At 54.1% G+C, this 13,402-nt stretch overlaps 1 protein-coding gene across 1 annotated transcript; it reads left to right on the top strand.

Moving 5' to 3' along the window:
* The first annotated feature begins 506 nt into the window (after positions 1 to 506).
* On the top strand, positions 507 to 11,491 carry SLC22A13 (solute carrier family 22 member 13). The gene is made up of 10 exons (XM_049629004.1): positions 507 to 1,421; positions 6,523 to 6,626; positions 6,856 to 7,010; positions 7,267 to 7,435; positions 7,678 to 7,798; positions 7,890 to 7,984; positions 8,208 to 8,422; positions 8,596 to 8,704; positions 9,248 to 9,463; positions 9,668 to 11,491. Exons 1-10 carry the CDS (start codon positions 1,044 to 1,046, stop codon positions 9,759 to 9,761), a joined length of 1,656 nt encoding a protein of 551 aa, XP_049484961.1. The 5' UTR covers positions 507 to 1,043; the 3' UTR covers positions 9,762 to 11,491.
* The last annotated feature ends 1,911 nt before the right edge of the window (positions 11,492 to 13,402 follow it).

Below are 13,402 nucleotides of genomic sequence, written 5' to 3'. Positions count from 1 at the left end.
TGTGGGGAGGCTTTGTCCTGTGTTCCTCTGTTACCACTGAGATTGCCCGTTGGGACTGGAGCTACCCTGGAGCAGCTTGCCTGTGTATTTTGGGAATGTGTTAATGGTTCCTGGATCAGAGCAGAGCTCAAAATGCAACTCTTGGTTCTTCTGTAATTGCTGTGTGCTCTCGGATTGCCTTTGGCAAGCTTATGCCCTTGGTAGGTCTCCTGGACTTCATGGTGTCCTACCACATGCCAATCACCGCTAAGAGAAAGACAAGGGGCGTCTGGGTGGCTCAGTTGGTTAAGCGTCTGACTTCGGCTCAGCTCACAATCTCACTGCTTGTGAGTTTGAGCCTCAAGTCCGGCTCTGTGCTGACAGCTCAGAGCCTGGAGCCTGCTTCAGATTCTGTCTCCTCCCCTCTCTGCCTCTCCCCTGCTCATGCTCTGTCTCTCTCTCTCTCAAATATAAAATAAGAAAACATTAAAAAAATTTTTTTAAATAAAAAAAAAATAAGAGAAAGATAAGATCAGCAGATCAAGAGGCCAGATAGGGCAGCTGACCAAGTGCGTAGGCAGGCTGGGTCCTTGCTCCTCTCCTGATTTACCCCCATTGTCTATTCTGAGCTGGTCCCTAGAAGGGACTTCTGTGTCCCTCTAAGTGTCAGAACTACCCTCAGAATTTGGGGTCTATCATAATGGGAGGGGTTTGAGCTGGGTGCGATTTGTTTGGGATGACATGGGAGGGGATGCTGCTTGTGCACTGTCGAACATTTGGCTGAAGCTCGCTCCTGTGCGGGGCCTGAGAAAGTCCTTCTGTGGGGCTTGTGTCCATCGCACGGTCAATAAAGCATCCTTGCATTTTGCAAACCAGAGTAGACTACTTTTTTTTTTTTTTTTTTTTATCATATTCTATCCTGCCCAGGCTACAGCCAGGGAGTTGAAGTGTGACAGGTCAAAGGCTGGATTAAACATTAACACAGCTGTCACCTCCGCTCGGAGGAGTAAGCGCCCCAAAGCCGAGCTGCAGAGCTGTCTATGGCCCCAGGCTGACCAGTAGACATGGCTCAATTTGGCCAGGTCCTGGCTGAAATAGGCGACTTTGGTCGCTTCCAGATACAGCTGGTGATGCTGCTGAGCATTCCCGGCTTCCTGTCCGCTTACTACATGTTTGCCCAGGTCTTCATGATCCAGCACGAGGCCCACCACTGCTCAGTAGCCTGGGTCAAGAACCACACTTTGAACCTGAGTGCGGCTGAACAGCTGACACTGAGCGTGCCCCTGGATGCTGCGGGCAAGCCTGAGTCCTGCCTTATGTTCCGGCCGCCCCCTGACGACGCCAGCCTGGAGGACATCCTCAGCCACCACTTCAATGAGACGCAGCCTTGTGAGGCAGGCTGGGAGTATCCTGAAGACAGGCCCCTGTCCCTAAAGAACGAGGTAGGGCTGCCCTTTTGCCTGTCGGCCCGTTTGGGGTCGGTCAGCTCCTTTGCCTGACCGTCTGCCCTCAGCTGCCGGTGTTGCTGCTTCTGTATCTGCCCTGGAGCACCCATCCACGAATGATTGACCACTTGGTATGGCTTTTTTTTTTTTTTTTTTTTGGCCATTCATCCTGCTTTCCTCTTTGTCCTCTGACTACTGGTCCATCTACCTTTCAATCCATATTCTGTCTCTGATCTGTCTGCCCCTCTGTCCATTTTTGTCTACCCTTTTATCCATCTATCCGCCTGTGTGCCCAGTTGCCTGACCTTTTTCCTATCCCTTCCTGCTTTCCTGTCTTTATGTCTTTCCCCCCAGTGCTCCCATCTGTCGGTCCACTTGCCCTTGTCTTTCAGTCTGCCCCTGCGTATCTGCCTGCTTACCTACCTTCCTGGATCCCCATCCACTTGTCTGACCTCCTGCTTGCCTGATGTGGGCTTCCTGCCCTTCAGCTGCCCTCTCTAAAGCTCTCCCCACCTGCCTCCAGGGGTCCGGACGCACTGTGACTCTAGGATTTGTCCAGCAGATAACAGCACTTGCTCTGCTTAACTCATTTTCTTAGGGAGGATCTGGGCAGACAAACAGATTCCCACTCCAGCCACCTGAGCAAGGACGGCTCTCTGGAAGCATCCAGGCCCACTCTACTCCTTCCCAGAAGCGGGGTCTGAGGCACAGCGTAGGGAGACGACTTGTCCAGGGCAACATAATGAGCTGATCGTGGACGTGGGACTCCCACTCAGGTCCCTGCAGGAGTGGGAAAGAGCACAGATGGTCCAGCATCCAAGGGGCGAGTGTTGTTGGGAGGTCTGGATGACTCACCTTGAGGGTGGCGAATCCTGAGCCTTTGTGGAGAGGGGAATCTGGAGTCCAGAAGCCTTCGTTTATTTTTTTCTCTGCAGGTAAAAAAAAGTATTTACTTTTTAGAGGCTTTCAGAGAATGATGTTTTGACCAAAGGCATTTTCTTTAAGGTTTTCAATTTTTAAGTAATCTCTATATCCAACTTGGGGCTTGAACTCACAACCCCCAAGCTCAAGAGTTGCACACTCTACTGACTGAACTAGCCAGGCACCCCCAGGCATTCACTTTTAATATGTGACCATAAACCTGCCCCCAGAACCCTTGCAGCCTAAAGATCTGTCCTGCCTGTCTTCCTCCTGACCTTCCACCCCATTCTGCTCCATAGAGCCGCATGCGGCCTAGGAGCTCTCCCAGCAGAGCCCAGTCTGGTCCCCAGTGGCCTCTCCAGGTTCCCAGCATCACCCTCTTGGTAGGACCAGCCTCCACTGGTCCCCATATGCTGTGGGTGCCTACCTGGCCAAACACCATCCTCAAAACCCGGCAAACTTCCAGACTTCTCAGACTTCCAGACTTCTTTAGCCCCGTTTACACCCTGTGCTGGACTGTTCATGCAATTTTGTTCAGCTGAGGCTTGCTGAGTATTAACTGTGCAGGGAACAGTCAGAGGAGGGAGGCACCTTGTTCGAGTTCTCTAAGGATTTGAGGCTAACCTCTTGGTCTTTAATCACCGACCTGGACTGTGCCACCACCGGCATTGGGCCTTGGACCTCTTGCCCTTCCCTACCATGCTTCTCCTGCTCCAACACTCTCAAGGACTTGGATTCCCAAAAGAGTGCACACCTTGGGTACTTTGTGCCCTGTACCCATGTGCTGAGTCCAACTTTGCTTCCAAAGCTCTGTTGCGTGAGGTCGTTTCCCTCTGCTTCCCATCTGTGAGGAGGGGCTCCACCACACTGATTCAGGGGACTCTCTCTGAGCTGACTTCCCAGCGTTCCTTCTGATAACCAGCAGCTTCATATTCAAACTGAAATATGGATAGTCCTAATTTGAGAAGAAAAGAGCACAGTGCCTTATAGGCTATGTATTCTTGAAGAGCAGAGTGCATTTCTCCTTCTCAATCTACCTCCCAACATTTCCTGGGTGCCCGTCCTTGGTAAAAGAAAAAAATAACTCCCAGCCTTGTCCACATGAACCTTGGAATCGGGAGGGAAATAGACTCTGAATGACTAACAACGGTGTGATCTGTCTTGGGCCCAGAGAAGGGGAAAGAATGGGAGGGAAGGGGAAGCAGAGGGAATAGCCGTTTCTAGATCCGGAGGCACGAAAATGATTGGCATGACCGAGGAATGCTGACCAACGAAGATGTTGGGAAATCAGGAAGAGATGACTCTTCCACGGTCTTAGATACAGAGCTGAGAGATTTGGGCTCTCTCCTAGAGACCAAAGGGAGCCATGGAAGCTTTTGGAACAGGGGAGGAAGATGTGATGTGAGCGCTCCAAGAATGGGGGCGGGATTCTGTGTGCCCACGTGGCAAGCCCCAGACAGAACCCTCCACTCTGGCCATTAGGGTCGGAGAGGGTAATGGCTGGCGTCCCAGGTGGGGAGGCCTTTTGCCTCTGTTCCACCTGCATGCCACGTCTTGGCACCTCTCCAAGCTTCGGCCTCTGTGGTTGCACAGTGGGAATGATAATCCTTTACGAGGTTAGAATGAGGACTGAATGAAATAAGGGCTACACAAGCTATAAGGAGGTAGCGAGTGGTGGCCACCGAGTAGGGGCACCAGCCTTGGAAGACTCCCTGGGGTCGGCATCCGTGCCTTCAGAACACTATAGCCCCATGTGTCCGAGGTGTCGGTCACCAGCTGTGAGTTTCATGAGCACGGGGGGGGGGGGGGGGGGGCGGCGGTGCCCCCTCTGCTGAGCTGACATTTACTGAGGACTTCCTGTGTGACAGCCACTGTGCTAAGCATGTTCCATGCATTAATTCCTTTAATCCTGCTGGGGGACACCATGTAATATATTTTATCCCCATTTTGTACACGAGAAACCAAGACACCAACAGATAGGTTAACAAAGTCCCACAAAGCCTCTCTGTTCAGATTCCAGAGGCTGATAGCAGCAGGCCTTTATGAGTTATTTTAAATAGCGTCTAACTACAAAGGCACTCTGTGCTTGCTAAACAAAAACCAAACAGAATAGAACTGGGTGGGGGCGCCTGGGTGGCTCAGTCGGTTAAGCGTCCGACTTCGCCTCAGATCACGATCTCCCGGTCCGTGAGTTCGAGCCCCGCGTCGGGCTCTGTGCTGACAGCTCAGAGCCTGGAGCCTGTCTCAGATTCTGTGTCTCCCTCTCTCTATGACCCTCCCCCGTTCATGCTCTGTCTCTGTCTCAAAAATAAATAAACGTTAAAAAAAAAAAAAAAAAGAATAGAACTGGGTGGAACAAGTTCTGATCCCTTATCTTGCCCCCCTTTGCTCCCAGGGGCCATTAGGCAATCATTAGACATATACTGAAAATTAACAGTTGTTCTTGAGAACAGAAGTATGAGCACAATGGTATCTCCTGGACTGATTCATTTCTTGCTAAAATGATTTTAGCGATTTTGACTGATGATGAGTGGCTAGTTGGCTAGCTCTAGGTATTCATGTGTTGATTCATTCAGCAAACGTTCTCTGAGCTTTCACGCAGTTTCAGTCCCTGTCTGGGGCAAAAGGGATGCCTGAACTCCATTGCCATCCAGCAGTGGGACCTCGGAGAAGCCGCTTAACCTCCCCTCCCTCAGGGGAATGGAATAATAAATCAAGGATTGGTGTCAGAATTAGATAATACATGTGAAGCATGCAGCAGACTGCCCAGCACAGAGTGAGCCCTCAAACGGCATCAGTGATTGTGAAGCTATCACCTTGAGCCACAGAGGACAACTCACCTGTCGTGTTTCCCCCCACCGACATTCACGTCCGGAGCTGAGCTGTGTGCAGGGGGCACAGAACTCCGGGAAGGGCCCACGGACCAATGGGGGGGGGGGGGGGGGGGGTCAGTCACATGTGCCTACAGTATGTGCACATGCAGTAGATACGTACAGAGTTAGGCGAACATGCATATTTTTTCCACTCAGTTTCTCAGTCTCTCTGAGTCTCCAGGTGGGTCGCCCCACCCCTGTGTGTGCAGGCACATGAGCGCCCACACGCACGCCCACGCGTGTGCGTGTCCCTCCGTCTTGATCTCCTTCTGCAAGTGGGGCGTGAGGGCTCCTTGGGATTCTCACTGGCAGTGAATGGTGAGAGTTTCACGGAGATTTTGCAGCCGGATGGGGACATTTGATGAGGCCCAAGGAAGTCACAGGGGTGCCCTGGCTGTGGGCTAGAGGCCCCATTTGTCAGGAAGCAGTAATTAGTGGCCTGTCAAGGGTTCCAAACTTTGTATCCTTAATGTCTCAGCAATTCTACCTGGCATCTCCAAGCCAAAATAAAAACCTAAGTTTTGTGTATTGAGTAATTAGGGCCAAACAACCTAACAGGTAATTATGTTCAAATGACTTAGGAACTGTTTTAAAAAATAATACACAGAAACTGAAAGGAAATATCTTTCATTTTAATTTTTTTAAAATTTTTTTAATGTTTATTTAGTTTTGAGAGACAGCACAAGTGGGAGAGGGCAGAGAGAGAGGGAGACCCAGAATCCGAAGCAGGCTCCGGGCTCTGAGCTGTCGGCACAGAGCCCGACACGGGGCTCGAACTCAGAAACCATGAGATCATGACCAGAGCCGAAGTCAGACGCTCAACCGACTGAGCCACCCAGGCACTCCATATTTTTCATCTTTAAATAAATACAACACCCTACTAATAGGATGTATGTGCCCATTGGGAACTGTGCAACTTCTCAGTCCTTAAACACTGACACCCTCATTTTCCATTCCCCATGGTGCTTGCTTTTTTTTTTTTTTCAAAACACCTCCCCAAAATACAGCTTCACATAGATATGATGTCACTGGAAGGAATGTAGCGTGATCTCATGTTGAACCAGAACTGTCCTTAGTTGGTAGTTCTTGTAATGCCAGACAGATGTTGAGGATTGCTGCATTTTCCTTTAAAATTCCGAATGTCGTTCTGTGCCCCATGAATTTGTTCTGGTGCCCTGGGGTGCCTTCGCACACACTTTGGGAATCACGGGCATCTGCCCTGAGAGGTTTGCAGTGGGTGGGCTGGACGACAAAGGACTTGCCGTTGGCTGCCCCTGGTTCACATCTGCCTGTGTCTGCCTCAGTTCAACCTCGTTTGTGGTCAGAAGCACCTGAAGGAGACCTCGCAGTCGGTGTTCATGGCCGGGCTCCTCACTGGGGCTCTTGTCTTCGGGCCCCTCTGTGACCGGTAGGAACTTGACCGGCTCGCCCTTGACCTCGCATGCTCCTACGTTCCCGGTACAGTTCCCCCTCTCGCCCCGCCCCCGCCCCCGTGCCCTTCACTGGTGTCTGGGATAAGGCCCTGTTCCCCTCTCCCTCAAACAGAGCTCGCAGGGCAGGGTCACGTGTCCTCTGTCAGACAGAGAGCCCAGGGCAGGGCTGGGTCTCCCATACTTCCTGCCCCTCTGTTACTCCAGGATTGGCCGCAAGGTCAGTATCCTGGTGCAGCTGCTACTGTTCGCCCTCCTCGGCCCGACCACGGCCTTTGTGCCCAGCTTTGAGCTCTACATGGTCCTGCGCTTTGCCGTGGCTACTGCTGTCTCTGGGTTCGCCTTCAGCAACGTCTCCCTACGTGAGTATCTGGGTCCCTAAACGTCCCCCTAGGTGAGTATCTGGGTCCCTAAGCCTTCAGGCATGGGGTGAGGCCTTGGGGTCTGGGCCGGCCACTTTCCCGGACTGCCCGGGGGAGCCTTGTCAGGCACCCACACCGCAAGTGGGACCGAGGCCCACCCTGACAGAAGACCGGCTAGGGGATGACGGGGAGGGAGCCGGGGGCCCGCGGGTGGGGGTGGGGGCCTGGCCGGGTCTCAGTCTCTCTGTTCGCACAGTTACAGAGTGGGTGGGGCCCTCCAGGAGGACTCAGGCCGTGGTCCTGGTCCAGTGCGCCTTCTCCCTGGGTCAGATGGCATTAGCAGGACTTGCCTATGGCGTCCGAAACTGGAGGTATTTCCAAATGGCCGGCACCGCACCTGTCTTGCTACTCTTCTTCTACATCTGGTGAGGAGTACTTCCCAGGAGCAAGCCGTTTCCCCCTCCCCACCCACCCCTGCTAGCTGTGCAAGGGGAGGGGGGGAGGGGGGGGTGTGTGTGGTTGCAGCGCAACACTCACATTCACCTCGGGGAACGCTCCACAGTGCGATGGGTGTGAGGTTCTGTGTGCCCTGGAACAGCTGGGAAGGCCCCTGGGGGAGTGGGGGGGTGGGGCGGGCTCCAAGGTCAGAGCCATTCCTGACCTGCAGGGCTCTGCCAGAGTCGGCACGGTGGCTTCTGACAAGAGGGAGGGTGGAGGAGGCCAAACAAGTGATCCAGAAGGCGGCCTCCGTCAACAGGCGGAAACTCTCCCCAGAGCTCCTGAGCCAGGTACTTCTCACAGGCCAAGCCCAGCCCTGCCCCTGAGTCTGGCGGGCCCAGACCTTTCTGCCTGGCCCCTCACTGTGCCTCGTGCCCCCAGCTGGTCCCAGAGAAGACAGGCCCCTCAGGGAACCCCCTGGATCTGTTCAGACACCCCCGGCTCCGGAAAATGACCCTGATCTTCTTCTATGTCTGGTGAGCGCTCCAGGGCCCGCGCCCCGCCCTGAGGCCCACGCCAAAGGGCTGTCCCGTCTCTGGTGCGGCTGGGACACGGTGGCTGGTGGTCAGGGTCGGGCTGTGTGGCCTCACTGGGTTTCTCCCTGGCTGTGCTGCTGCCTCCTGCTCAGAGACAGGCTCCCTCTGAGGGGGATGGTGTCTCATCCCCCAGCAGTGATAGGGATTTGTGGACACTTTGCAGGTTTGTGGACAGTCTGGGGTACTTTGGCCTGAGCTTCCAAGTCGGTGACTTTGGCCTGGACATCTACCTGACGCAGCTCGTCTTCGGAACCGTGGAGGTTCCCGCCCGCTGCTTCAGCATCTTCATGATGCAGCGGTCGGGCCGCAAGTGGAGCCAGATGCTGACTCTGGTTCTGGGTGGCCTCGCGTGCATCGGCATCGTCTTTGTCCCAGCAGGTGCCGGGGCTGGCTCTGCCACATTCCTGCCCTCCCCCCCACCCCCCACCCCCCGCCTCCAGGAGTGAGGGCAACCCTGGGGCCCGGGAGCAGAGGGGGCCAGACGGGGCAGGGGTGGGGCCCGGGGCACGGGGCCGTCCACCTGCCTGCGGCTGACCGGCACCCTCCCCCAGATCTGCCGGTGGTGGTCACTGTGCTGGCCGTGGTGGGCAAGTTCGCCATGGCCGCCAGCTTTACCATCTCCTACGTGTACTGTGCCGAGCTCTTCCCCACCGTCATCCGGTAAGGGCTGCCGCCCTCTGCCCTCACCCCTCCCGCTCCTCTGCCCTCACCCCTGTCCCGCAGGCAGCTGGCTTATGAGGCCGGCTCGCGGGGCAGCAGCGCGGATGGGGTCCGGGCAGCTAGGAACCTAGCCCGAGTCCCCGTCTTATCCCAGGCAGTGGAGGGCAGATACAGAAGGAGGGCATGCCCTGGCCTTGTGGAGCCTGGGATATGGAGCAAGTCTAAGAATGAATGGCTCAGAAGGAGGAACACTCAGGGGTTGCTGGGAAGACGTGAGGTGCAGCCTTTGACCTGAGACTTGGTAGGCGAGCAGGGGGGCAGCAGATAGACAGGCCTGGAGGTGAGAGAGGCGTGGCACGTGGCCTGACCACATGCAGTTACTATGCAGGAGCAGAGAGCACAAGGCCGGTGAGGCTGGGGAGGCGGCAGGCCTGCGGGGCCATAATGAGGGGCTGGGCACCCCCCACCCAAGGCGCAGCGGGGGTGGGGCTGTGGCCCGGGGGTCGCGGCTGGGTGTGCTCAGTCAGACGGGCCTTCCCACAGGCAGACAGGCATGGGGCTGATGGGCATCTCCTCGAGGATCGGGGGGATCCTCACCCCTCTCATGAGCCTGCTGGGCGAGTACCAGGCAGCCCTCCCTATGCTCATCTACGGCAGCCTCCCCATCGGGGCAGGCTTCCTCTGTGCCCTGTTGCCGGAGACACAGGGCCAGCCCCTGAAGGACACCATCAAGGAGCTGGAGGAGGAGCCCCACCCACGGTGAGCTGCTCGCTTTCTCTGAAGCCTAGGCCCCCGCCTCACTATGTGTCCTCTGTTGCTTAGAGGCCAATACGGGGGCCCTCGGGAGCCACACACATCCGACTGGCTCTGGGCCAGGTCCCCTCCCCTGGGGGAGGGGCGGTGAAGGACGCTGCCACGGGACCCATTCGTGGCCGGCCGGTGACGGCCTCCGGCTCCCACCAGGTCTCTGGAGTCAGCACCTTCAGAAAAGGAAACAGAGGCTTCAGGAAGAACTTCCAGCCCAGGGGTGACCTTCACGAGCAGCACGTACTTCTGATCGTGTCCCTGGAGCTGGAGCACAGCAGGGAGCTGCCTGGACACCCCCTGGAAATGGCTGGGGGCTGCCGGCACGGCCCCCCTCGCAGTTGGAGGAAGCACACCCCTGACCTGGTCCCCGTCCCGGCCGCTGGCTGCCCGGTTCTGAAGTGTCTGTGAGGGCCTCCCTCTTCTCGTCACCCCTCACCACCTTTCTCAACCCCGCCCACCCCCACCCCTGTTCTGGGGTCGGGCCTTGAGCGTTTCTTGGGCTTCCCTGGTTCTCTAATAGACTTGTGGGCTTACGGCTCCTCTAGTTCCCTCAGTCTGGGGTCCCCCTGCCCTCAAAACATTTAAGCCCAGAGCAGAGCAGATGGGTAGGGCCTTTCCAAGAATGCAGCAGCAGGGGGAGAGGAAGTTGGAAGCCGCAGCCGGTACCCAGGCCGGTGGGAGAAAAGGCTGTGGATGGGAAGGTTGTAGTTCCTTCCGGTGGCTAGGCTGGGCCCCGTTGGCTCAGGGGGAGGCCCCACAGGACCCGCCATCCTGCTGAGAGAGGACTCTGTCTGCTCGAAACCAAAGCTTCAGTGTTGTCCTCTCTTCAAAGAGCCTCCACCCCCTGCCCCGAGTTCAGTCCAGCTCATACCTGACCTCGTGGCCCAGGGAACAGCAGTGGGGAAAGGGAGGAGGCTGGTTGTTCCCGTCCTCACCTCCCTCCTCCCTTTCACCTCTGCTGCTTCTGGCTCCTGCAGGGCCAGGGGAAAGGGCTTTCTGCTCTGTTGCTGCTGGCCGTGGTTCTTTCCCTGCGTGTACTGGCTGATCATCAGCGAGTGTTCTCTGGCAGGCTTCTAACAGCTCCTCCATGGGGACACATCGGTGGATTTCTCAGCGGTGCTCCCAGGGCCCCTGCCTTGTTCCTTCATCCGAGGAGCGTACTCACAGCTGACCTCCAGGGCCCTCTCTTCAGCTCTTGCCCCAGCACTGCTGCCCCCATCATGTCTCTTACTGCCAGCATTCCTCATCTTACGAGACAGCCCTCCTGGCTGCATCCCATCAAGGGACCTCCAGCTAGAGCGCCTTCCCCGGTAGCCACCTGGCCCACAAGAGCACCATACATCCTTGCACCAGCAAAGAGTGGAAAAGAGCTTGCCCGGCCTCTTCCCCTCCTGTGCCCTTCCTCCAAGGCCTCCCCAGCTAACTGCCCTGCAGACAGTGAGGTTCCGCCTCTCCCCAGAGGCCCAGACCTGAAGAGGGGCTCCTTCTGGACCTCCCTCCCTTTCTCCCACTCACCTTCCCTGATGGAGGCTGGAGGGAGTGCTCCCCATCTTTGTAAATCTGGCACGAAGGTGTCCAGCACCTCGTTTGAATACGCGAATCTTTATTGAGGACGTAACAAAAGGTCAGTTGGCACTCCACGTTCCCCTCCCCCAAGGTGGGAGGGGGACACATGGGACATTTCTCAGACTCATGACCAAAGGAAGGAAAAAGCCAATGGTCACCTGATAAAGATCACAGTCATAAAGGACACAAGACTCCATCAGTTTGTAACTGTCTTCGTGATTTACAAGAAAAGCTCAATCCTAGGAATAGTCAGACCTCCAGAAACCTATAGACTCAATTTCTTGGAGTGCTGACATCACCTCCTCCCTTCATAGGATAAAAAGCCCTACACAGTCACTCCTCACACTTAGAATGCAGATTTTTCTGCCCACGAGTTGTGTCCTCGGACCTTAATAAAATCACTCTTTTTTTTTTGCACCAAAAACGTCTCAAGAATTCTTTCTTGGCTGTTTGCTCTCGGACCCAACCTCCAGATTACATCATTTATTACTTACAGACTCAGCTTTGGGATGGTGGGGAAAAGTTCTTTTTAGCTTCCCGCCATGCACCCAGTCATGGAATCCCAAGCTAAAGTCACCCGTTGGGTACACCTGAAAGTCTTTTGTGGCGCAGTGTGGTACGCAGGCCAAACCTGCCTGGTCGTGAAAACAACCTGCACTGGATCTGGGCAGAGGCCAGTTCAAAGCCAGAGGCAACTCCTCCACCAAAGGAGGGACGCGGAGACTCGGAGCGCTGTGAAGCGAAGCTTTAATTAAAGTTCATGTGAGAGCAGGTGTCTGATGGACAGGCACCCTGGGGTGGGGGAGGGGGGGTTACAGCAGGCAATTTGTCTCCTAGTGTGAAGTCCCCCCCTCCCCCGCCCCGATTCCTGGGCTGAGTACTATAGAGGTTACAGTCTTACCAGGAAGTCGCCTATGCCCATGTAAGCCCAAAAAGTAGTCTGATTGGACTTGAGGTGACACAGAGACTTCAGTTCTTTGGCTCACGCTCATTGCAAAGCCCACAACAAATAAGCCCTGGGAATGGAGAGGGGCAGAAGAACCGGGAAGGGAAGTGTCTAAGGTTTTGGGGGAGGGAGGGTTGGTTCGTACGTATTTCCCAACTAGACAGCACAGATTTTATTTGGTAATTCTGAAAAGGATTCATCTCATTTACTTCTCACAGCAACCTCCTCTACAATGTGGACACTGCGTCCTTTTGAGGCAGAATGATCTCCATTCCTGGGAAGAGACTTAAACAGATCAGGACACAAGCATAAATACTGCAAAGATTCACCTATTGCCTTTGGGCCAGGTCTTTGAGAACTTTTTTTTAGGGATTGTGGGCTGTTGGGGGAAAGATTTTTCTTTGTATGTAATAAAAAATGCCCTGTGGCCTGTTCTGTTTAAAAGGGAAATGTCTTTTTCAGCAAAGTGGCAGGATATAAAACCAACGCACAGAAATCGGTTGCATTCCTACACACCCACGATGAAGCAACAGAAAGAGAAGTCAAGGAATCGATCCCATTTACAATGGCACCAAAAACCATAAAATACCTAGGAATAAATCTAACCAAAGAGGTGAAAAATCGATACACTGAAAACTATAGAAAGCTTATGAAAGAAATTGAGAAAGGCACAAAAAAAATGGAAAAATATTCCATGCTCCTGGATAGGAAGAACAAATATTGCTAAAATGTCGATACTACCCAAAGCAGTCTACATATTCAGTGCAATCCCTATCAAAATAACACCAGCATTCTTCACAGAGCTAGAACAAACAATCCTAAAATTTGTATGGAACCAGAAGAGACGCTGAATAGCCAAAGCAATCTTGAAAGAGAAAACCAAAGCTGGAGGTATCACAATCCCGGACTTCAAACTGTATTACAAAGCTGTAATTATCAAGACAGTATGGTACTGGCACAAGAACAGAAGAGAGCAATTGAACAGAAGAGAGAACCCAGAAATGGGCCCACAAACGTATGGCCAACTAATCTTTGACAAAGCAGGAAAGAATACCCAATGGAATAAAGACAGTCTCTTCAGCAAGTGGTGCTGGGAAAACTGGACAGCGACATGCAGAAGAATGAACCTGGACCTCTTTCTTACACCATACACACAAATAAACTCAGAATGGATGAAAGACCTCAACGTAAGACAGGAAGTCAGCAAAATCCTCGAGGAGAAAGCAGGCAAGAACCTCTTTGACCTTGGCCGCAGCAACTTCTTACTCAACACATCTCCAGAGGCAAGGGAAACAAAAGCAAAAAGGAACTCCTGGGACCTCATCAAAATAAAAAGCTTCTGCACAACGAAGGAAACAATCAGCAAAACTAAAAGGCAA

Source organism: Panthera uncia, chromosome C2, assembly GCF_023721935.1.
Source record: "Panthera uncia isolate 11264 chromosome C2, Puncia_PCG_1.0, whole genome shotgun sequence".
NCBI lineage: Eukaryota > Metazoa > Chordata > Mammalia > Carnivora > Felidae > Panthera > Panthera uncia.
This window is presented reverse-complemented; position numbering and strand designations above follow the sequence as displayed.